Source organism: Oncorhynchus masou, chromosome 9 (genome assembly GCF_036934945.1).
Source record: "Oncorhynchus masou masou isolate Uvic2021 chromosome 9, UVic_Omas_1.1, whole genome shotgun sequence".
Classification (NCBI taxonomy): Eukaryota; Metazoa; Chordata; class Actinopteri; order Salmoniformes; family Salmonidae; genus Oncorhynchus; species Oncorhynchus masou.
Window position 1 is genome coordinate 77,101,081 of NC_088220.1, and position 25,021 is coordinate 77,126,101.

General features: G+C 44.5%; 1 protein-coding gene across 1 annotated transcript in view; it reads left to right on the forward strand.

Moving 5' to 3' along the window:
* LOC135546640 (roundabout homolog 1-like) overlaps window positions 1-25,021 on the forward strand; it is a 326,986-nt gene that overhangs the window by 278,476 nt on the left and 23,489 nt on the right. Inside the window, 4 exon segments of the mRNA XM_064975229.1 lie at window positions 2,362-2,404; window positions 10,949-11,103; window positions 17,088-17,480; window positions 18,356-18,472. Of these exon segments, the coding sequence (XP_064831301.1) occupies window positions 2,362-2,404; window positions 10,949-11,103; window positions 17,088-17,480; window positions 18,356-18,472 (708 nt within the window).

Below are 25,021 nucleotides of genomic sequence, written 5' to 3' on the forward strand. Positions count from 1 at the left end.
TCACCAACAACGTCAAACTTTTTCCGAATTAACTCCATAATATCCACCGAAACATGGCTAACGTTGTTTGGAATCAATCCTCAAGGTGTTTTTTCACATATCTCTTCATTGATATATCGTTCATGGAAGCTTGCTTTCTTCTCTGAATTCCATGGAAAAATACTTGCAGCTGAGGTTTGCGCACCAATTTCGGCGCAGGACACCGGGCGGACACCTGGTAAATGTGGTCTCTTATGGTCAATCTTCCAATGATATGCCTACAAATACGTCACAATGCTCCAGACACCTTGGGGAAACGACAGAAAGGGCAGACTCATTCCTCTCGCATTCACAGCCATATAAGGAGACAATGGAAAACAGAGCCTCAAAAATCCTGTCATTTCCTGGATGCCGTTTCATCTTGGATTTTGCTGGACTGTAGTGCTCACGCAATTATATCATAGTCGAGCATCTTTTTGTGACAAAATACCTTGTTTAAAACAGAAAATATCATTTGTTAACTATTCATGTTCTGGAAACGTCAGAGTGTTAACAACACTGTTTCTTTCCAAAGCTACCAATTATATGAATTCAGCCAGCAACATTTTCACAAAAACAAGAAAATAATTCAAATAAAATCATTTTTTGTGATGTTTTCAAAAGTTAGATAGCAAATGTTCAGTTTTTCAAAAAAAATTTGTGTAGGAATCGCTCCGTTTTGTTCTTTTTATCCTGTAAAAAGCCTCAAGATTATAATGCGTTAACAATTTCCCTAGAGTTTCAAGAGGTTAACAGCATCCGCCTGAAAACCTGCCGACGGTACAACGAAAACCGCTAACAAACTTACCAAAACGACTCAGCTCTTTCCTGATTTGATCATCCGTAATAAACTGAGGCAAATTTTCAACTGCCACCCTTGTCAAAGGGGTAGAAAGAGGCAAAATTGACACCAACACAACCCTTACAAGTATTTCACTAGCAATTGGCCTACCAACCCAATGTCTTTTCATGAACACAAGCAGAATATATAATTCCAGCTCCTACCTGTTCACCGACTGCGAGCAGAACCTCCTCCACCTTAACTCCATTCTCAGGAACACACCTGAATCCATGCCGCATCGACAGCATCTCCTCCGCACCAGGCTGAGAAGCCATCGCACACACCACACCTTCCAAACCCCAGGGAACTAACTGTCCTCCTCCACCCTCATTTTGAAAAAATCTGTGGATACCGCTGAAACAAATAGTGCATTAACCCTCCACCATAGAAAATAACAATTTTAAGAAAAGACCAAGACAGAATCTAGAAAAAGGTTAGGACAGAGCGCTCCACACCAAACACTCAAACTCCCAAAAAACTCCCAGCATGCACTGCGAAGAGAGCGAGAGAGAGCAAGAGAGCGAGAGGCAAAGACTGTGAGGAAGGTTACTTACCTAGCACAGTGAGCTCAGCGATCTCACTCTCCCTCTCTCCCACCATATTGGTCCCGACACACACATACTTCCCAGCGTCGCCTTTTCTGGCATTGGTTATCATCAGCTTTCCTCCCCGGATCTGAGGAACGAGAGAAAGGGTCAGACCTTGAGAGGACAAAACTACACACCTAACATTGCAAAACATTCTCTCAGTATAAAAGCACTGCATTTCCTCACCCATTAAGTTATCTTTGCAAAACCATGACCAAAGGAATTCAGAGTTTTAAAAAACTCCATCTGTCATGTTTTGATGGGAGCATAAACTCACAAATTAATCTTAGTGAGCCATGTATGTCCTGAGGTCCCAGTGATAGAAAGCCAAAGTACTGTACTACTGTACTCAGCCAGCCAGCCAGCCCAAAAACCCTCCCACCCCTTTCTCAGAGAAGATATTGTAATTAAAGTTGGAGTTTATCTCTCCTTCACACCTGCAGCTTAAAGCTCCTTGAAAGAGTCCAACTTCCAGCGTGCTGCGCTTCAAACACACGCCAGCCATGGCAGGAGACCAAAGCACTGTGCAGCCCCCTAAGCCTTTCACACACACACACACACACACACACACACACACACACACACACACACACACACACACACACACACACACACACACACACACACACACACACACACACACACACACACACACACACACACACACACACACACACACACACACAGTGACTCAGTCTCCATCGATCTATACACAGGGTGTAGTACACACACACATACATGCGTAAACATGCACTCACACTATCAAAAATACCACACACCGCACACATACAAACACAGGCTTACAGGAGAGCCAAACACACTCCACAGTCCATGTTATTGTGTTTTGATAAGCCTGTTACTCTGATGACGATTGTGATTATGGTGTTCATGTCTGTACCTTTTCTCTGTTCTCAGTGGCGTACCAGAGAGGGGGAGAGGCTGTCAGCAGTGCTGGAAGGTAAGAATACATGTCTACTATGAGAGGGGTGTTATCTACATGTATATTAATCTCTTCTGTATGAATATGAGACATCAAATAAAATAACATAATATATGGATCATAGTATCATATTCCAAGAGACAGATGGACATTTGGTGAGGAGTGGGTACATGGTAGAATGTGAGGGAAGGTGTACCTTCCTCTGAAGGGCACTAGGGGGAGGGCTTTTACTTCATAAAGCTTACAGCACAGGCAGAGGTGGAGAGGAGAGGAGAGGGGAAGTGAAGGGAGGAGAGGAGAGGGGAGGGAGAGGAGGAAGGAAATTGGAAGGAGAGGAAAGGGGAGGGAAGGGAAAGAGAGGAGGGAGGGAGAGAGTGGGAGAGTGGGAGGGGAAGGAAAATAAGTGAGGAGAGCAGAGGGGAGGGAGAAGAGCAGAGGGGAGAGGAGGAGAGGAGAGGGAGGGGGTGGAAAAGAAGGGAGGAGAGCAGAGGGGAGGGAGAGGAGGAAGGAAATTGGAAGGAGAGGATGGGGGGAAGGGAAAGAGAGGAGGGAGGGAGAGAGTGGGAGGGAGGGAGGGAAGGGAGGGGGAGAGCAGAGGGGAGGGGAAGAGCAGAGGGGGAGAGGAGGGAGAGGGAGGGGGTGGAAAAGAAGGGAGGGAGCAGAGGGGGAGAAGAGGGGAGGGAGAAGAGCAGAGGGGGAGAGGAGGAGAGGAGAGGGAGGGGGTGGAAAAGAAGTGAGGAGAGCAGAGGGGAGGGAGAGGAGCAGAGGGGAGAGGAGGAGAGGAGAGGGAGGGGGTGGAAAAGAAGGGAGGAGAGCAGAGGAGAGAAGAGGGGAGGGAGAAGAGAATAGAGGATGGGAGTGGAGGAGACGGCAAGGAGGTGCAGAAAACACTTTGATACCAACAGGAACAAATTATTTTCTCATTTGCCCAAACCCCTATCCTCCTCATCCCACATAGAAGAGCACCATGTCTGGCCACAAGGCTGTGCCATAGCATCATCTCTAACATACACAGAGATGACGATAGTTGAGTTTGCACACACCCTACTCTTTAGAATGGAGGGCCCTATGTAAATAGATGGGAGGATTGATACAGGAGAGGGTGTGACAGTAGCCTATGTGTTGTTTTCCAGACTACCTACTAGTCACGCGTACTGAGACACTCATACATTCAGACACTGATGTTATAGTCTCCTCAATCATCTAGAACCCACGTTGATGGCAGTGTATCTTCAGACTTGTTTGAATTAAAGCAGTGTTTTGTTATTGTCCCCTCTTTGTGCAAAAGGTATCTCTATGGTTGCATATTGTTCTATAGCCATTATGTGTCTATCTATACAATCATGTTATTACCCTGCTCTGTGATTGAGTCAGGTCTACAGCCTGAACATAGGAGCTCTGCTCAACGACAATGTCCATTCTCTACATATCTCCACTGAACCACTCAGATGATTGAGGAGCCATTTTGAGATTGTATTTGTCTCTTCAAGACAAATGTGTTCACTACGCAAAATGAATGTGGAGACTGTAAGCGGAGACTAAGTCATCTGAATAGGAAATGGGAAAAAAACTCAGCACAATGCGAATGTCTGACAAGTGTGATTGTTCCAGTGGTAGTGATGGGAGAGAAATAACAGTTAAAGGCTTTTGTGATGTTGTGCTAGTATAGCCTTTGGGCTCTAATAAATCACCCCATTTCATGAGAATTATAAGGCTATTTAGTCCGGCTGCTTCAAATGTAAAATGTCAGCCCTGGGTTCATGATGTGGAAGTGTGGACGAGAAGTAGGGCTGACCCCAATTAGTCGACTGGTCGATTGTTTGATTGTTTGGTCATTAGGCTGATTGTTTTAGTTGAGCAGTAACATATATATATATATTCATGTATGTATATTCATGTATGTATGTATGTATGTGTGTGTGTGTGTATGTGTGTGTGTGTGTGTGTGTGTGTGTGTGTGTGTGTGTGTGTGTGTGTGTGTGTGTGTGTGTGTGTGTGTGTATATACACTACCGGTCAAAAGGCTTTTTCTTTATTTGTACTATTTTCTACATTGTAGAATAAAAGTGAAGACATTAAAACAATGAAATAACACATATGGAACCATTCAGTAACCAAAAAAGTGTTAAACAAATCACAATATATTTTATATTTGAGATTCTTTAAAGTAGCCACCCTTTGCCTTGATGACAGCTTTGCACAAAGTGATGTTTTCTTCACCTGAAACAGCAAGCAAACAAAGTCTATTTTTACATAAATTGAGAATTACAATAGTTCCTATAGTTCGATAACCACTCAGCGTGAAAGGTAAAAATGTCATACTCTTATCCGGTGGAAATGTCATTAAATAGGCTTTTTATCTTGACTTGGACTGAAATAGGTTCCGGTACTCATTTTGGGTGTTGGTACTGTTTATGTTTAGGTCCAGGAGGTCCACACTACTTTTGAGCTAATATTCTATGAGAAGAACAGGAGCCCAAGCAGTAGAACATTTGAGGTGCTGTTACTCAGCTCTGGTGAGATCCTGCCCAAGTCAAGCACTGCTTCTTATCCCTTGCGTGCAAATAGCCTCCAGCTGTGTCTGTCCCAAGCTCACTGACAGGGAAACTCTGAGGGCCCAGAATATTTTATACAATGTTGCAAGTTTGCTTGCACAATCTTCCGGCTGGACCCAAAGTTGATTTAATGTTTCAAGTTTGTTGCAGACAGGCCATGTGTAGCCAATATGATTCATAGGATATTTATTTTTATCAGGATATTTTCTACCTGCAGTGCAGGCTGCAATGATTTTATATAGTTGGCAATAGAAGATACTTTCTAGGTTTGTGTCATTTTCATTTACATGTAGATATAATATTTATTAACCACATGACATTTTGAGATATGAAGACATTATTCTAAATTAAGTAAAACTGTTTCATAAAAATTTGCATGCGAAGACCATACCTGGCACACAGATCGGTACAAATGTAGAGACTGAAAAATTACTTCTATTTCAAGGCCATCAGACTGTTAAACAACTGTCACTAACAGACATGCAGACTTGAAATCCTCGGCTATTTTAATAAATAGATTACTAGTCACTTTAAAAATGCTACTTTAATAATGTTTACATATCTTCCATTACTCATCTCATATGTACAGTGGGGAGAACAAGTATTTGATACACTGCCGATTTTGTAGGTTTTCCTACTTACAAAGCATGTAGAGGTCTGTAATTTTTTTATCATAGGTACACTAAAACAAAAATACAAGAAAATCATATTGTATGATTTCTAAGTAATTAATTTGCATTTTATTGCATGACATAAGTATTTGATACATCAGAAAAGTAGAACTTAATATTTGGTACAGAAACCTTTGTTTGCAATTACATAGATCATACGTTTCCTGTAGTTCTTGACCAGGTTTGCACACACTGCAGCAGGGATTTTGGCCCACTCCTCCATACAGACCTTCTCCAGATCCTTCAGGTTTTGGGGCTGTCGCTGGCTAATACGGACTTTCAGCTCCCTCCAAAGATTTTCTATTGGGTTCAGGTCTGGAGACTGGCAAGGCCACTCCAGGACCTTAAGATGCTTCTTACGGAGCCACTCCTTAGTTGCCCTGGCTGTGTGTTTCAGGTTGTTATCATGCTGGAAGACCCAGCCACAACCCATCTTCAATGCTCTTACTGAGGGAAGGAGGTTGTTGGCCAAGAATTTGTGATACATGGCCCCATACATCCTCCCCTCAATAAGGTGCAGTCGTCCAGTCCCCTTTGCAGAAAAGCATCCCCAAAGAATGATGTTTCCACCTCCATGCTTCACGGTCGGGATGGTGTTCTTGAGGTTGTACTCGTCCTTCTTCTTCCTTCAAACACGGCGAGTGGAGTTTAGACCAAAAAGCTCTATGTTTGTCTCATCAGACCACATGACCTTCTCCCATTCCTCCTCTGGATCATCCAGGTGGTCATTGGCAAACTTCAGATGGGCCTGGACATGCGCTGGCTTGAGCAGGGGGACCTTGCGTGCGCTGCAGGATTTTCATCCATGACGGCGTAGTGTGTTACTAATGGTTTTCTTTGAGACTGTGGTCCCAGCTCTCTTCAGGTCATTGACCAGGTCCTGCCGTGTAGTTCTGGGCTGATCCCTCACCTTCCTCATGATCATTGATGCCCCACGTGGTGAGATCTTGCATGGAGCAACAGACTGAGGGTGATTGACCGTCATATTGAACTTCTTCCATTTTCTAATAATTGTGCCAACAGTTGTTGCCTTCTCACCAAGCTGCTTGCCTATTGTCCTGTGGCCCATCCCAGGTCTACAATTTTCCCCCTGATGTCCTTACACAGCTCTCTGGTCTTGGCCATTGTGGAGATGTTGGAGTCTGTTTGATTGAGTGTGTGGACAGGTATTTTTTATACAGGTAAAGAGTTCAAACAAGTGCAGTTAATACAGGTAATGAGTAGAGAACAGGATGGCTTCTTAATTATTAAAGAAAAACTAACAGGTTTGTGAGAGCCCGAATTCTTACTGGTTGGTAGGTGATCAAATACTTATGTCATGCAATAAAATGCAAACTAATTACTTAAAAATCATACAATGTGATTTTTTGATTTTTCTTTTCGATTCCGTCTCTCACAGTTGAAGTGTACCTATGATAAAAATTACAGACCTCTACATGCTTTGTAAGTAGGAAAACCTAGAAAATTGGCAGTGTATCAAATACTTGTTCTCTCCACTGTATTTTTATACCATCTTTTGCACCTTGCATATACCGCTCGGACATCGCTCATCCATATATTTATATGTACATATTCTTATTCCATCCCTTTAGATTTGTGTGTATTAGGGAGTTGTTGTGGAATTGTTAGATTACTTGTTAGATATTACTGCACTGTCAGAACTAGAAACACAAGCATTTTGCTACACTCGCAATAACATCTGCTAACCATGTGTATGTGACCAATAAAATTGGATTTGATTTGATTTTGCAGAATCTGTGAAAGCCAGCCGGAGTTGGAGGAGAATAGTTGGATCAGGTTAAGTTTTTTTTCTGGTTATCTACATCTTTGGTGCCCTCTTGAGGCATCAAACCGTAAGCTTAAAGCATCAGACAAGCTCAATGCATATAGTTAATTTTATTAAAACCCATAGGGTGTGTCTATATATGGAAAATTACACATTTAAAAATTTTAAGCAATCGATTTGTCGAAAGAAGAGACGACTTTCGGTCGCCAAAGATTTTTTTTAGTTGGGGACAGCCCTAACGAGCAGAGAGCTGGTAGTCTGTTCAGAAAGCAGAGAGATGGTAGTCTGTTCAGACAGCAGAGAGATGGTGGTCTGTTCAGAGAGAGAGTCAGACAGCAGAGAGAGTTCAGACATGAGAGATGGTCTGTTCAGACAGTAGAGAGATGGTAGTCTGTTCAGACAGTAGAGATGGTGGTCTGTTCAGACAGCAGAGAGATGGTAGTCTGTTCAGACAGACAGAGAGATGGTAGTCTGTTCAGACAGCAGAGAGATGGTGGTCTGTTCAGATGGTAGTCTGTTCAGACAGCAGAGAGATGGTAGTCTGTTCAGACAGCAGAGAGATGGTGGTCTGTTCAGATGGTGGTCTGTTCAGACAGAGAGATGGTGGTCTGTTCAGACAGCAGAGAGATGGTGGTCTGTTCAGACAGCAGAGAGATGGTAGTCTGTTCAGACAGTAGAGAGAGTCTGTTCAGACAGCAGAGAGATGGTGGTCTGTTCAGACAGCAGAGAGATGGTAGTCTGTTCAGACAGAGATGGTGGTCTGTTCAGAGAGATGGTAGTCTGTTCAGACATGGTGGTCTGTTCAGACAGAGAGAGATGGTGGTCTGTTCAGACAGACAGCAGAGATGGTGGTCTGTTCAGACAGTAGAGAGATGGTGGTCTGTTCAGACAGTAGAGAGATGGTGGTCTGTTCAGACAGTAGAGAGATGGTAGTCTGTTCAGACAGTAGAGAGATGGTAGTCTGTTCTGTCTTCAGACAGCAGAGAGATGGTGGTCTGTTCAGACAGCAGAGAGATGGTAGTCTGTTCAGACAGCAGAGATGGTGGTCTGTTCAGACAGAGATGGTGTCTGTCTGTTCAGACAGATGGTGGTCTGTTCAGACAGCAGAGGTGGTCTGTTCAGACAGCAGAGAGATCAGACAGTAGTCTGTTCAGACAGCACAGAGAGGTCTGTTCAGACAGATCAGACAGTGGTCTGTTCAGACAGTAGAGAGATGGTGGTCTGTTCAGACAGCAGAGAGATGGTGGTCTGTTCAGACAGCAGAGAGATGGTGGTCTGTTCAGACAGAGAGATGGTGGTCTGTTCAGACAGTAGAGAGATGGTGGTCTGTTCAGACAGTAGAGAGAGTGGTCTGTTCAGATAGAGAGATGGTCTGTTCAGACAGCAGAGAGATGGTGGTCTGTTCAGACACAGAGAGATGGTGGTCTGTTCAGACAGTTCAGACAGAGATGGTGGTCTGTTCAGACAGTAGAGAGATGGTGGTCTGTTCAGACAGTAGAGAGATGGTAGTCTGTTCAGACAGTAGAGAGATGGTAGTCTGTTCAGACAGCAGAGATGGTGGTCTGTTCAGACAGCAGAGAGATGGTGGTCTGTTCAGAGATGGTGTCTGTCAGACTGTTCAGACAGCACAGAGATGTGGTCTGTTCAGACAGCAGAGAGATGGTCTGTTCAGACAGCAGAGAGAGTCTGTTCAGACAGCAGAGAGATGGTGGTCTGTTCAGACAGCAGAGAGATGGTGGTCTGTTGAGATGGGTCTGTTCAGACAGTAGAGAGATGGTGGTCTGTTCAGACAGCAGAGAGATGGTGGTCTGTTCAGACAGCAGAGAGATGGTGGTCTGTTCAGACAGTAGAGAGAGAGAGATGGTGGTCTGTTCAGACAGCACAGAGATGGTGGTCTGTTCAGACAGTAGAGAGATGGTGGTCTGTTCAGACAGTAGAGAGATGGTGGTCTGTTCAGACAGCAGAGAGATCAGACAGCAGAGAGATGTGGTCTGTTCAGACAGTAGAGAGATGGTAGTCTGTTCAGACAGTAGAGAGATGGTGGTCTGTTCAGACAGCAGAGAGATGGTGGTCTGTTCAGACAGCAGAGAGATGGTAGTCTGTTCAGACAGTCTGCAGAGAGATGGTGGTCTGTTCAGACAGAGAGATGGTGGTCTGTTCAGACAGCAGAGAGATGGTGGTCTGTTCAGACAGCAGAGAGATGGTGGTCTGTTCAGACTGTTCAGACAGCAGAGAGATGGTGGTCTGTTCAGACAGCAGAGAGATGGTGGTCTGTTCAGACAGTCTGTTCAGACAGCAGAGAGATGGTGGTCTGTTCAGACAGTAGAGAGATGGTGGTCTGTTCAGACAGCAGAGAGATGGTGGTCTGTTCAGACAGCAGAGAGATGTCTGTTCAGACAGCAGAGAGAGTCTGTTCAGACAGTAGAGAGATGGTAGTCTGTTCAGACAGCACAGAGATGGTGGTCTGTTCAGACAGTAGAGAGATGGTGGTCTGTTCAGACAGCAGAGAGATGGTAGTCTGTTCAGACAGCAGAGAGATGGTGGTCTGTTCAGACAGTAGAGAGATGGTGGTCTGTTCAGACAGCACAGAGATGGTGGTCTGTTCAGACAGTAGAGAGATCAGACAGCACAGAGATGGTGGTCTGAGACATGGATGGTCTGTTCAGACTACTGCAGAGAGACTCCTCTTCTCAGAAGCAGTAGAGAGATGTATGGTGGTCTGTTCAGGGAAAGTTGAGATGTCCATGACCTCAGTAGAGAGATGGTGGTCTGTTTGATCTCAGTTCTGTTCAGTACTTTCAGTCCTTGACTGTAGTTGTGTATTTCTACTAAACTTTAAAGGATGGTGGTCTGTTGATAAAGAGAGAGATGGAGTCTGTTCAGACAGCAGAAGATGGTGGTCTGTGACACCATGGAATCTGTTCAGACTGGATGGTGGTCTGGAGCGTTTGTGTCTGTTCAGACATGATGGGATGGTGGTCTGTTGAATTCTGTTCAGACAGCACAGAGATCTGGCTTTCTGTTAATGGTGGTCTGTTCAGACAGCACAGAGATCGCTAATGCTCAGAGATGGTGGTCTGAGATGGGCTCAGTGAAACATGGTGTCTGTTCAGACAGTAGAGAGATTGTGTCTTTGGTCTGTTCAGACATGGACAGATGTAGTCTGTCATGGTGGTCTGTTCAGAGCGCACATAATGTTATTTAGCTCAGACGAGGGCTGTTCAGCTCTCCTCTAATACGTATCCAAGGCCAATGGAGCAGGGAGAGAAAGGTGAGAGAAAGGTGTGAGAGAGAGAGAGAGAGAGAGAGAGCGAGAGAGAGAGAGAGAGAGAGAGAGAGAGAGAGAGAGAGAGAGAGAGAGAGAGAGGAGAGGGAGTGATATTTTCTGTAAAACAACAGCCTAGGACCTAGCCATATGGAAGTGTAACAATTTCTAAATAATAATTTAGTATTGACTGAATCCCCATCGATCTGCCTAAAACCTGTGTTACAATGGGGCAGCATGTTCCATTGTTAGTCAGTGTTGACTGTTTTGTGCCCCATCCTTCCAGGCCAGGTTTGCTGAACATTGGGGAGTCTGCTACCCAGCCCTGGTTGGCTGATACCTGGCCCAACTCCTGCTCCAATCACAATGACTGTAGCATGAACTGCTGCACCGCAGGACAGGGCAACAGTGACAGCAACCTGGCTACATACAGCCGCCCAGGTGAGTACGCTACGCACTGGAACAACACACCCAAACATACACTGGCCTAAAGCAGTTATCAAAATAACTCTGAGGCATCATGTCGATAGGGGGCACAGGGGCACGTGCCCCCTCAGGTTTGTCATGTTACATTTTTTTAATAGTAATAATAAGAATACTACCAGTAAAAAGTTTGGACACACTTACTTATTCAAGTGTTTTTCTTTATTTTTACTATATTCTACATTGTAAAATTATAGTGAAGACATCAAAACTATGAAATAACACATATGGAATCATGCAATAACCAAAAAAGTGTTAAACAAATGAAAATATATTATATATTTGAAACTCTTCGAAGTAGCCACCCTTTGCCTTGATGACAGCTTTGCACACTCTTGGCATTCTCTCAACCAGCTTCATGAGGTAGTCACCTGGAATGCATTTCATGTAACAGGTGTGTCTTGTTAAAAGTTAATTTGTGAAAAATATTTTCTTCTTAATGAGTTTGAGCCAATCAGTTGTGTTGTGACAATGTACGGCTGGTATACAGAAGACAGCCCTATTTGGTAAAAGACCAAGTCCATATTATGGCAAGAACAGCTCAAATAGGCAAAGAGAAACAGTCCATCATTGCTTTAAGACATGAACGTCAGTCAATCCGGAAACTTCAAGAACTTTTGAAGTTTCTTCAAGTGCTGTCACAAAAACCATTGAGCGCTATGATGAAACTTGCTCTCATGTGGACCGCCACAGGATTGGAAGAGGTACCATTAGAGGTACCAACCTCAGAAATTGCAGCCCAAATAACTGCTTCACAGAATTCAAGTAACACACATCTCAACATCAACTGTTCAGATGAGACTGCTTGAATCAGGCCTTCATGGTCAAATGTCTGCAAAAAAACACTACTGAAAGACATCAAATTGAAGAAGAGACTTTCTTGGGTCAAGAAACACAAGCAATGGACATTAGACCAGTGGAACTCGGTCCTTTGGTCTGGAGTCTAAATTTGAGATTTTTGGTTCCAACCGTTGTGTCTTTGTGAGACGCAGAGTAGGTGAATAGATGAACTCAGCATGGAGGAGAAGGTTTGATGGTGCTTTGCTGGTGATACTGTCTGTAATTTATTTCAGATTCAAGGCACACTTAATCAGCATGGCTACCACAGCATTCTGCGGCAATACGCCATCCCATCTGGTTTGAGACTATTGGGACTATCATTCGTTTTTCAACAGGACAATGACCCAGCACACCTCCAGGCTGTGTAATTGCTATTTGACCAAGAAGGAGAGTGATGGAATACTGCATCAGATGACCTGACCTCCACAATCACCTAACCTCAACCAAATTGAGATGGTTTGGGATGAGTTGAACCGCAGAGTGAAGGAAAAGCAGCCAATAAGTGCTCAGCATATGTGGGAACTCCTTCAAGACTGTTGTAAAAGCACTCCAGGTGAAGCTGGTTGAGAGAATGTCAAGAGTGCAATGCTGTCATCAAGACAAACGGTGGCTACTTTGAAAAATCAACTATATTTTTTGTTTACTACATGATTCCATGTGTTATTTCATTGTGTTGATGTCTTCACTATTATTCTACAATGTAGAACATAAAACAAATAAATTAAAACCCTTGAATGAGTAAGTGTGTCCAAAATGTTGACTGGTACTGTATATATTATTATTAATTTTTGTAGTACTACTAGCCTTGTTAAAAGTTGTCTTTAGCCCAGATAGGTTCCCAATCTAATAACAAGGTTGGCAGACTTCAGAAAAGCAAGCAATAACTAAATATATTGAAAAATATTTCACCCAGATTCTAGCAGAGATAAAGTGAAGCATATTTAATAATATATATATTTTTAAAGAACTACCTGGAGGATACAGACAGAGGTATGCTTAGATATGCATACAAATAAACATATTTCAGGGTCATGGGGCCTAGCCCCCTCAGGACCACCACCCAGCCATTCTCACCGACTTTGTGCCTCCTCAGATATCCAGGTTGCATGACTCACGCACCTGCTCTCAAAACCAAGCATAGATAAGAATCATCAAAACAAGCGGATCTATTTGGTAGAAAACAGAGAGAAGTGAAATCTCATATCTGGGTTAGCTCCCTGGAGTCTCGCTTTACCTCTCTCCTTGAGAGGTCTCTAGAAGAAAAACCTGGGATATGTGGCTTAGGAGTAGGAGTAGTGTGTGTGTTTGATTTATGTCAGGTTAAAGCAGGGTTGTTTTAGGCAGGAAATAAAAGGAGTGCCCTGGAAGGTCCTTACTGGTTTACTCTGCTGCAAATCGAATTGCTCTGCTAATTTCCATACTGTTGTTATAGCCAATAATGTCATTCCCACTAAGTGCTCAGTTATTTAAGAAATGTGGAGCAATGGTTGAGGTCAGGGCAGGACTGCAGACTACAGCCAACACTGGATGGAGAGATGGGGAGAGATGGGTGGAGAGAGGGAGGGGGGGTACCTGGAAGAGTGCATAGAAAGAAAGGGAATGGGGAGGAAAAAGAACGATGGGGGGAGGATAAGTAGCATAAACAGAGATAAAGGAAGAGAGAAAGAACGAGGGAGTGGGAAGGATAAGTAGCATAAACAGAGATAAAGGAAGAGAGAAAGAACGAGGGAGTGGGGAGGATAAGTAGCATAAACAGAGATAAAGGAAGAGAGAAAGAGCGAGGGAGTGGGGAGGATAAGTAGCATAAACAGAGAGAAAGGAAGAGAGAAAGAACGAGGGAGTGGGGAGGATAAGTAGCATAAACAGAGAGAAAGGAAGAGAGAAAGAGCGAGGGAGGGGGAGGATAAGTAGCATAAACAGAGATAAAGGAAGAGAGAAAGAGCGAGGAGTGGGAAGGATAAGTAGCATAAACAGAGAAAAGGAGAGAGAAAGAGCGAGGGGGGAGGGGAGGATAAAGCATAAACAGAGATAAAGGAAAGAGAAAGAGCGAGGGAGTGGGAGGATAAGTAGATAAGTGGGGAGGATAAGTAGCATAAACAGAGAGAAAGGAAGAGAGAAAGAGCGAGGGAGTGGGGAGGATAAGTAGCATAAACAGAGATAAAGGAAGAGAGAAAGAGCGAGGAGTGGGAAGGATAAGTAGCATAAGACAGAGATAAAGGAAGAGAGCATAAAAGAGCGAAAGGGAGGAGGGGGAGGATAAGTAGCATAAACAGAGATAAAGGAAGAGAGAAAGAGCGAGGGAGTGGGGAGGATAAGTAGCATAAACAGAGAGAAAGGAAGAGAGAAAGAGCGAGGGAGTGGGGAGGATAAGTAGCATAAACAGAGATAAAGGAAGAGAGAAAGAGCGAGGGAGTGGGGAGGATAAGTAGCATAAAAAGAGATAAAGGAAGAGAGAAAGAGCGAGGGGGGGAGGATAAGTAGCATAAACAGAGATAAAGGAAGAGAGAAAGAGCGAGGGAGTGGGGAGGATAAGTAGCATAAACAGAGATAAAGGAAGAGAGAAAGAGCGAGGGAGGGGGAGGATAAGTAGCATAAACAGAGATAAAGGAAGAGAGAAAGAGCGAGGGAGTGGGGAGGATAAGTAGCATAAACAGAGATAAAGGAAGAGAGAAAGAGCGAGGGAGTGGGGAGGAAAGTCAAGAGAGCAGACGAGATGATGGACAGTGATGGAGACAAAGAGGGAGTTATGGTACACACCCGCTCAGTCAAAAGTACTTTCTATAAACAATACAGAGTGAGTTTGTCTCTGAAATCCGATGGGCACACACATTTTATTTGTCACATACACATGGTTAGCAGATGTTAATGCGAGTGTAGCGAAATGCTTGTGCTTCCAGTTCCGACAATGCAGTAATAACCAACAAGTAATCTAACTAACAATTCCAAAACTAATATCTTATACACAGTGTAAGGGGATAAAGAATATGTACATAAAGATATGAATGAGTGATGGTGCAGAGCAGCATAGGCAAGATACAGTAGATGGTATCGAGTACAGTATATACATATGAGATGAGTATGTAAACAAAGTGGCATAGTTAAAGTGGCTAGTGATACATGTATTACATAAGGATGCAGTAGATGATAGAGTACAGTATATACGTATACATATGAGATGAATAATGTAGGGTATGTAAACATTAAATTAGGTAGCATTGTTTAAAGTGGCTAGTGATATATTTTACATCCTTTCCCATCAATTCCCATTATTGAAGTGGCTGGAGTTGAGTCAGTGTGTTGGCAGCAGCCACTCAATGTTAGTGGTTGCTGTTTAACAGTCTGATGGCCTTGAGATAGAAGCTGTTTTTCAGTCTCTCGGTCCCAGCTTTGATGCACCTGTACTGACCTCGCCTTCTGGATGATAGCGGGGTGAACAGGCAGTGGCTCGGGTGGGTGTTGTCCTTAATGATCTTTATGGCCTTCCTGTAACATCGGGTGGTGTAGGTGTCCTGGAGGGCAGGTAGTTTGCCCCCGGTGATACGTTGTGCAGACCTCACTACCCTCTGGAGAGCCTTACAGTTGTGGGCGGAGCAGTTGCCGTACCAGGCGGTGATACAGCCCGCCAGGATGCTCTCGATTGTGCATCTGTAGAAGTTTGTGAGTGTTTTTGGTGACAAGCCGAATTTCTTCAGCCTCCTGAGGTTGAAGAGGCGCTGCTGCACCTTCTTCACGATGCTGTCTGTGTGAGTGGACCAATTCAGTTTGTCTGTGATGTGTATGCCGAGGAACTTAAAACTTACTACCCTCTCCACTACTGTTCCATCGATGTGGATAGGGGGGTGTTCCCTCTGCTGTTTCCTGAAGTCCACAATCATCTCCTTAGTTTTGTTGACGTTGAGTGTGAGGTTATTGTCCTGACACCACACTCCGAGGGCCCTCACCTAAGTGATGTGCTACCGCTGGGTTAAGCATCTTACCCACTCTCTTATTGTAGTAGATGTAGTGTTGTACTAAGTGCTGTGCTACTGCTGGGTTAAGCATCTTACTCAAGGACAAAGAAACACTGTACCCATCAAATACATACCCAACTTCTAAAGTTATCCATGACAGTCAACATGAGAAAACCTAATCCAACTTTCCATTCCGTGCTGTGTTTTACATTTCCCTAACATTGTGTGAGTTTGTTTGAGAAGGGGTAATTTGGTAAAATCACTTCTCACTCATCCCCAGTATAAGACGTTAAGGAGCATGCCTGGTGCTGGCTGCTTTGTGTGGCCAACCTAAACCCTGTGAAGGTTTAACAGGATCAGCGGCTAGGTGACGGAGCCGAGTGATACGAGTTAATGTCCCTTTATCTACCACATAGAGGCCCTTTCTCCACATCTGCCTCTGAAGTGCCTCAGATATCCCTCGCTTCTTGGAAATGTGAGGCTCACGTGCGCTCGGTTGTTCCACCTACAGCCGCCCTTGATATTTACTGCAAGGCTGTCTCTCAGATCTGCTGGAGGATTTGAATATTTTATGAGCCAGAGAACATTGGATCTGACAGTGGAGCTTTGTTCTTTGCTGCACGCTTCCCTCCAACCTTCTGATACAGACATGTTCCACTGTCCTTCTCAATGAGCAAAGCCTCCTCGCCTGGCGTCTGACAGGGAGGATAGACACGCCACCCACGTTGAGCTGTGGATAAGACGGAGGCATTATTGAGACAGAAGGACAGAGAGAGCAGACAGTGGAAGTATAATAAAGCTCCAGTCAACTGAACCAGATGGGGATATCTGACATAATGAACTGTAGTTTGCACTGAAATATATATATATATATATATATATATATATATATATATATGTCTAGACTGAACGCACAGTGATCTGTTGAAAGGTACAAATGACTCGGGCTGATTTATTTCTGTGTCATTCTGAAATGTTAATCTTTTCATCTTATTTTTTTATGGGAATGTGATGCCAGTGAATACAACTGAATACAATGCCATTCGTGCCGTTCGTGCACTTGGCCAACCTCTTCTTCTGAACCCAGCTATAGAATCTAGTCTGGTCTTTGACTAAACCCTGCACCCTGCACCCGCTCCCCATGTTATCCAGCTGACTGCATCGCCAACTATAACAACCAGATGGAGAGCAAACAGACCAACCTGATGGTGCCGGAGGGAGGAGTGTACGGAGACGTGGACCTCTCCAACAAGATCAACGAGATGAAGACCTTCAACAGCCCCAACCTGAAGGACGGACGCTTCGTTGGGCCGGGTGGACCAGGGGGACAGCCCACCCCGTACGCCACCACACAGCTCATCCAGTCGTCTATCCTGGGCAACAACATCAACACAGACAGAGACAGAGGGAGAGGAGGAGGAGGGGGAGGGGAGATGAACGAGAAACACGGCTGGAAACCCACCCCGGTTCAGCTGCAGAAGCAACAGGAAATGACCTCACAGCTCCACCAGTATAACATCATGGAGCAGAACAAGCTAAACAAGGGTGAGTGTGTGGTGGGAATCGGTGGAGGTTACGAGGTCAAAACATAGCCGCCTTCCATCTTTCTTTCTTCCCTTCTTTCTTTCCCTTTATCTCTGTGGATGGACCCACCATGCCGAAGAATGTTCCTTTTTTCACTCGCTTCCCTGTTGCCCCACATCCAGTCATATTGATAGAGACCATCATCAGTCTCTCTCTCATTGTCTGTTATGCATTTACTTAGCTCCTCTTTCCTCTCTGTGTTCATATATAATCTCTGCTCTACATTCTGTGTCAGTTTCTGTCTTTTCAGTCTGGGTTGTTCTTCATGGGTAAAGTCACGTTCACAACAGGTGGAAGGATTTTCTCCAGGTGTCAGTTATCTGAAGGAGAGAGAAACATTTCTGTTGGAACTGACAGCCACTGAACTAAACTATCGTCACCTTGTTCTTACCTGCAGGAAAGAGTTGCTGCTTTAGTAACACTGTTTTCAGTTTGGTCATGGTCTCTTGTGTGGAACAGAAACTGCTTGTCTTCTCTTTCAGCACTATTAGGAAGACAACATCATGTTATTGCATGATATTACTCCAGACTGTTTGTTGTGACAGTTTAAAATTACATTTCAACTTATTAGATGTGTATGACAGACATTTAAACACATCGCTGGTTAAGATCATTATTAAGATGTGTTGTTACAATGTTAGCACTTATGTAAGCCTAACTGTGATCATTAGTCAGTTAAACTCAAACAGTCTCTATGCATCTTTTGATATCATAATGTCCCCTTCTTTCATTCCTTTTCATAAGTTATCTGTACTTTTCTAATGCGATAATGTAGTGTATGCTGCCCTGCGACCCACCTTCATCATGCTTACCATCCTCCTCCTCTCCCCTACCAGACCACTATAGAGGAGGGGACAGTCCCATGGCTACCACCATCCTCTATAACCAGGCCCACGAGGCCCACACAGGGGGATCCTACAACAGCTCTGACCGTGGCAGCAGCAGCACCTCTGGTGAGAGAGGGGGGAAGGAAGGGGGACAGGGGCAGACAGGGGTTATCATATCCACAGCCAGATGGCTGCTGTTTTACTGCCTGGATGTTCACTCAATCGCTCTTGTTGTTGTTGTTTCCAGTTCATTATTATTTCTATAAAACCACTTAATCACTTTCAACCCAGAAGCTCCATTTCTAAATCATTTGTTTCCTCAAAAGCAATAAATCATAGTGGGACTAATAATGCATGATGCTTTAAAATGGTAATTTTGATTAATTTCCATGTCAGTCTCTTGAAGAGGAATGAAAAGCAGCCTTCAGTGGAGGGAAAATGGAGAAAACAAAGAAAGAGAAAAGAAACGTCAGGCTTCAGTTCGCATTCTGTGTGTTCCCATTCTGTGTGTTCCCATTCTGTGTGTTCCCATTCTGTTTGTTCCCATTCTGTGTGTTCACATTCTGTTTGTTTCCATTCTGTTTCTTCCCATTATGTTTGTTCCCATTCTGTTTGTTCCCATTCTGTGTGTTCACATTCTGTGTGTTCCCATTCTGTGTGTTCCCATTCTGTGTGTTCCCATTCTGTTTGTTCCCATTCTGTTTGTTCCCATTCTGTTTGTTCCCATTCTGTGTGTTCCCATTCTGTGTGTTCCCATTCTGTGTGTTCCCATTCTGTTTGTTCCCATTCTGTATGTTCCCATTCTGTTTGTTCCCATTCTGTGTGTTCCCATTCTGTGTGTTCCCATTCTGTGTGTTCCCATTCTGTTTGTTCCCATTCTGTGTGTTCTCATTCTGTTTGTTCCCATTCTGTGTGTTCCCATTCTGTGTGTTCCCATTCTGTGTGTTCCCATTCTGTTTGTTCCCATTCTGTGTGTTCTCATTCTGTTTGTTCCCATTCTGTGTGTTTACATTCTGTGTGTTACCATTCTGTGTGTTCCCATTCTGTTTGTTCCCATTCTGTGTGTTCCCATTCTGTGTGTTCCCATTCTGTGTGTTCCCATTCTGTGTGTTCCCATTCTGTTTGTTCCCATTCTGTTTGTTTCCATTCTGTGTGTTCCCATTCTGTGTGTTCCCATTCTGTGTGTTCCAATTCTGTGTGTGTTTCCAGTCTGTGTGTTCCCATTCTGTGTGTTCCCATTCTGTGTGTTCCCATTCTGTGTGTTCCCAGTCTGTGTGTTTCCAGTCTGTGTGTTCCAATTCTGTGTGTGTTTCCAGTCTGTGTGTTCCCATTCTGTGTGTTCCCATTCTGTGTGTTCCCAGTCTGTGTGTTTCCAGTCTGTGTGTTCCCATTCTGTGTGTTCCCATTCTGTGTGTTCCCAGTCTCTGTGTGTTCCCATTCTGTGTGTTCCCAGTCTCTGTGTGTTCCCCAGTCTGTGTGTGTTTCCAGTCTGTGTCAGTTTTCCAGTCTGTGTGTGTTTCCAGTCTGTGTCAGTTTTCCAGTCTCTGTGTGTTCCCATTCTGTGTGTTTCCAGTCTGTGTGTTCCCAGTCTGTGTGAGTTTCCAGTCTGTGTCAGTTTTCCAGTCTGTGTGTGTTTCCAGTCTGTGTGTGTTTCCAGTCTGTGTCAGTTTTCCAGTCTGTGTGTGTTTCCAGTCTGTGTCAGTTTTCCAGTCTGTGTCAATTTCCAGTTTGTGTCAGTTTTCCAGTCTGTGTCTGTTTCCAGTCTGTGTGTGTTTCCAGTCTGTGTGTGTTTCCAGTCTGTGTCAGTTTCCCAGTCTGTGTCAGTTACCCAGTCTGTGTGTGTTCCCATTCTGTGTGTTCCCATTCTGTGTGTTCCCATTCTGTGTGTTCCCATTCTGTGTGTTCCCATTCTGTTTTTTCCCATTCTGTTTGTTCCCATTCTGTTTGTTCCCATTCTGTGTGTTCCCATTCTGTGTGTTCCCATTCTGTGTGTTCCCATTCTGTTTGTTCCCATTCTGTTTGTTCCCATTCTGTTTGTTCCCATTCTGTGTGTTCCCATTCTGTGTGTTCCCATTCTGTGTGTTCCCATTCTGTTTGTTCCCATTCTGTGTGTTCCCATTCTGTTTGTTCCCATTCTGTGTGTTCCCATTCTGTGTTGTTCCCATTCTGTGTGTTCCCATTCTGTTTGTTCCCATTCTGTGTGTTCCCATTCTGTTTGTTCCCATTCTGTGTGTTTACATTCTGTGTGTTACCATTCTGTGTGTTCCCATTCTGTGTGTTCCCATTCGTGTGTTTCCATTCTGTGTGTTCCCATTCTGTGTGTTCCCATGTGTGTTCCCATTCTGTGTGTTCCAAGTCTGTGTGTGTTTCCAGTCTGTGTATTCCCATTCTGTGTGTTCCCATTCTGTGTGTTCCCATTCTGTGTGTTCCCATTCTGTGTGTTCCCATTCTGTGTGTTCCCATTCTGTGTGTTCCCAGTCTGTGTGTTTCCAGTCTGTGTGTTCCCATTCTGTGTGTTCCCATTCTGTTTGTGTTTGTTGTGTGTGTGTGTTCCAGTCTGTGTGTTCCCATTCTGTGTGTTCCCATTCTGTGTGTTCCCATTCTGTGTGTCTTCTGTGTGTTTCCATTCTGTGTGTTTCCAGTCTGTGTGTTCCCATTCTGTTCCCATTCTGTTTGTTTCCATTCTGTTTGTTTCCAGTCTGTGTGTTCCCATTCTGTTTGTTCCCATTCTGTGTGTTCCCATTCTGTTTGTTCCCAGTCTGTGTTTTCTGTGTGTTCCCATTCTGTGTGTTCCCATTCTGTTTGTTCCCATTCTGTGTTGTTTCCCATTCTGTTGTTTCCCATTCTGTGTTGTTTCCCATTCTGTGTGTTCCCATTCTGTGTGTTCCCATTCTGTGTGTTCCCATTCTGTGTGTTCCCATTCTGTGTCTGTTTCCAGTCTGTGTGTGTTTCCAGTCTGTGTTCCCATTCTGTGTGTTCCCATTCTGTGTGTTCCCATTCTGTGTGTTCCAATCCCAGTCTGTGTGTGTTTCCAGTCTGTGTGTGTTTCCAGTCTGTGTCAGTTTTCCAGTTCTGTGTGTTCCCATTCTGTTTCCAGTGTTCCCAGTCTGTGTGTTTCCAGTCTGTGTGTTCCAATTCTGTGTGTGTTTCCAGTCTGTGTGTGTTTCCAGTCCCAGTCTGTTCTGTGTGTTTCCCATTCTGTGTGTTTTCCCAGTCTGTGTGTGTTTCCAGTCTGTGTCTGTGTGTTCCCATTCTGTGTGTTTCCATTCTGTGTGTTCCCAGTCTCTGTGTGTTCCAGTCTGTGTCTGTTTCCAGTCTGTGTGTGTTTCCAGTCAGTCTGTGTGTTTCCAGTCTGTGTCAGTTTTCCAGTCTGTGTCTTTGTCTGTTTCCAGTCTGTGTGTGTTTCCAGTCTGTGTGTGTTTCCAGTCTGTGTCAGTTTTCCAGTCTGTGTGTGTTTCCAGTCTGTGTGTTTCCAGTCTGTGTCAGTTTCCAGTCTGTGTCTGTTTCCAGTCTGTGTGTGTTTCCAGTCTGTGTGTGTTTCCAGTCTGTGTCAGTTTTCCAGTCTGTGTGTTTCCAGTCTGTGTGTCCAGTCTGTGTCAGTTTCCCAGTCTGTGTTTCCAGTTTCTGTGTGTTTCCAGTCTGTGTGTTTTCCAGTCTGTGTGTGTTTCCAGTCTGTGTGTTTCCAGTCTGTGTGTTTCCAGTCTGTGTGTGTTTCCAGTCTGTGTGTGTTTCCAGTCTGTGTGTTTCCAGTCTGTGTGTGTTTCCAGTCTGTGTGTGTTTCCAGTCTGTGTGTGTTTCCAGTCTGTGTGTGTTTCCAGTCTGTGTGTTTTCCAGTCTGTGTGTTTCCAGTCTGTGTCAGTTTCCAGTCTGTGTTTCCAGTCTGTGTGTTTCCAGTCTGTGTGTGTTTCCAGTCTGTGTGTTTCCCAGTCAGTGTTTCCAGTCTGTGTCTGTTTCCAGTCTGTGTTTTCCAGTCTGTGTGTGTTTCCAGTCTGTGTGTGTCTTGTCTGTGTCTGTTTCCAGTCTGTGTGTGTTTCCAGTCTGTGTCAGTTTTCCAGTCTGTGTGTGTTTCCAGTCAGTCTGTGTGTTTCCAGTCTGTGTGTTTCCAGTCTGTGTGTGTTTCCAGTCTGTGTGTTTCCAGTCTGTGTGTGTTTCCAGTCTGTGTGTGTTTTCCAGTCAGTTTGTCTGTGTGTTTCCAGTCTGTGTGTGTTTCCAGTCTGTGTGTGTTTCCAGTCTGTGTGTGTTTCCAGTCTGTGTGTGTTTCCAGTCTGTGTCAGTTTTCCAGTCTGTGTCAGTGTGTTCCCAGTCTGTGTGAGTTTCCAGTCTGTGTCAGTTTTCCAGTCTGTGTGTGTTTCCAGTCTGTGTGTGTTTCCAGTCTGTCAGTTTTCCAGTCTGTGTGTGTTTCCAGTCTGTGTCAGTTTTCCAGTCTGTGTCAATTTGTGTGTCAGTTTCCAGTCTGTGTCTGTTTCCAGTGTGTGTTTCCAGTCTGTGTCAGTTTCCCAGTCTGTGTCAGTTTCCCAGTCTGTGTGTGTTTCCAGTCTGTGTCAGTTTCCCAGTCTTTGTGTGTTTCCAGTCTGTGTGTGTTTCCAGTCTGTGTCAGTTTCCCAGTCTGTGTCAGTTTTCCAGTCTGTGTGTTTCCAGTCTGTGTGTGTTTCCAGTCTGTGTCAGTTTCCCAGTCTTTCTGTTTCCAGTCTTGTGTGTCCAGTTTCTTTCCAGTCTGTGTCAGTTTCCAGTCTGTGTCTGTTTCCAGTCTGTGTGTTTCCAGTCTGTGTGTGTTTCCAGTCTGTGTGTGTTTCCAGTCTGTGTGTTTTCCAGTCTGTGTGTGTTTCCAGTCTGTGTGTGTTTCCAGTCTGTGTTTTCCAGTTTTCCAGTCTGTGTCAGTTTGTTTCCAGTCTGTGTGTGTTTGTCTGTTTCCAGTCTGTGTGTGTCAGTCTGTGTTTTCCAGTCTGTGTGTGTTTCCAGTCTGTGTCAGTTTTCCAGTCTGTGTGTGTTTCCAGTCTGTGTCAGTTTCCAGTCTGTGTGTTTCCAGTCTGTGTGTTTCCAGTCTGTGTGTGTTTCCAGTCTGTGTGTTTCCAGTCTGTGTGTGTTTCCAGTCTGTGTGTTTCCAGTCTGTGTCAGTTTTCCAGTCTGTGTGTGTTTCCAGTCTGTGTGTGTTTCCAGTCTGTGTGTGTTTCCAGTCTGTGTGTGTTTCCAGTCTGTGTGTGTTTCCAGTCTGTGTGTGTTTCCAGTCTGTGTCAGTTTCCCAGTCTGTGTGTGTTTCCAGTCTGTGTGTGTTTCTGTTTCCAGTCTGTGTGTGTTTCCAGTCTGTTCAGTTTTCCAGTCTGTGTGTGTTTCCAGTCTGTGTGTGTTTCCAGTCTGTGTGTGTTTCCAGTCTGTGTGTGTTTCCAGTCAGTGTTTCCAGTCTGTGTGTGTTTCCAGTCTGTGTCAGTTTCCAGTCTGTGTCAGTTTACCAGTCTGTGTGTGTTTCCAGTCTGTGTCAGTTTCCAGTCTGTGTGTGTTTCCAGTCTGTGTGTGTTTCCAGTCTGTGTGTGTTTCCAGTCTGTGTGTTTCCAGTCTGTGTGTGTTTCCAGTCTGTGTGTGTTTCCAGTCTGTGTCAGTTTCCAGTGTGTGTGTTTCCAGTTTCCAGTCTGTGTCAGTTTCCAGTCTGTGTGTGTTTCCAGTCTGTGTCAGTTTCCAGTCTGTGTGTGTTTCCAGTCTGTGTCAGTTTCCCAGTCTGTCTGTGTGTTTCCAGTCTGTGTGTGTTTCCAGTCTGTGTGTGTTTCCAGTCAGTCTGTGTGTGTTTCCAGTCTGTGTGTGTTTCCCAGTCTGTGTCAGTTTCCCAGTTTCAGTTTGTGTGTGTTTCCAGTCTGTGTGTTTCCAGTCTGTGTGTGTTTCCAGTCTGTGTCAGTTTCCAGTCTGTGTGTGTTTCCAGTCTGTGTCAGTTTCCAGTTTCCAGTCTGTGTGTGTTTCCAGTCTGTGTCTGTTTCCAGTCTGTGTCTGTTTCCAGTCTGTGTCAGTTTCCAGTCTGTGTGTGTTTCCAGTCTGTGTGTGTTTCCAGTCTGTGTCAGTTTTCCAGTCTGTGTGTGTTTCCAGTCTGTGTGTGTTTCCAGTCTGTGTCAGTTTCCCAGTCTGTGTGTGTTTCCAGTCTGTGTCAGTTTCCCAGTCTGTGTGTGTTTCCAGTCTGTGTCAGTTTCCCAGTCTGTGTGTGTTTCCAGTCTGTGTCAGTTTCCAGTCTGTGTCTGTTTCCAGTCTGTGTGTGTTTCCAGTCTGTGTCAGTTTTCCAGTCTGTGTGTGTTTCCAGTCTGTGTCAGTTTTCCAGTCTGTGTGTGTTTCCAGTCTGTGTCAGTTTCCAGTCTGTGTGTGTTTCCAGTCTGTGTGTGTTTCCAGTCTGTGTCTGTTTTCCAGTCTGTGTGTGTTTCCAGTCTTTGTCAGTTTCCAGTCTGTGTGTGTTTCCAGTCTGTGTGTGTTTCCAGTCTGTGTGTGTTTCCAGTCTGTGTGTTTCCAGTCTGTGTCAGTTTCCAGTCTGTGTCAGTTTCCCAGTCTGTGTCAGTTTCCCAGTCTGTGTCAGTTTCCCAGTCTGTGTGTGTATACATATGCTGAAGTTGAAGTGTTTGTGAGCAAAATTCAATCCCATGGGTTGTTAACAGAAAATGAAATACCTCGTTTGTGAGTGTTTTTCTGTCGTGTATTTAGTCACTG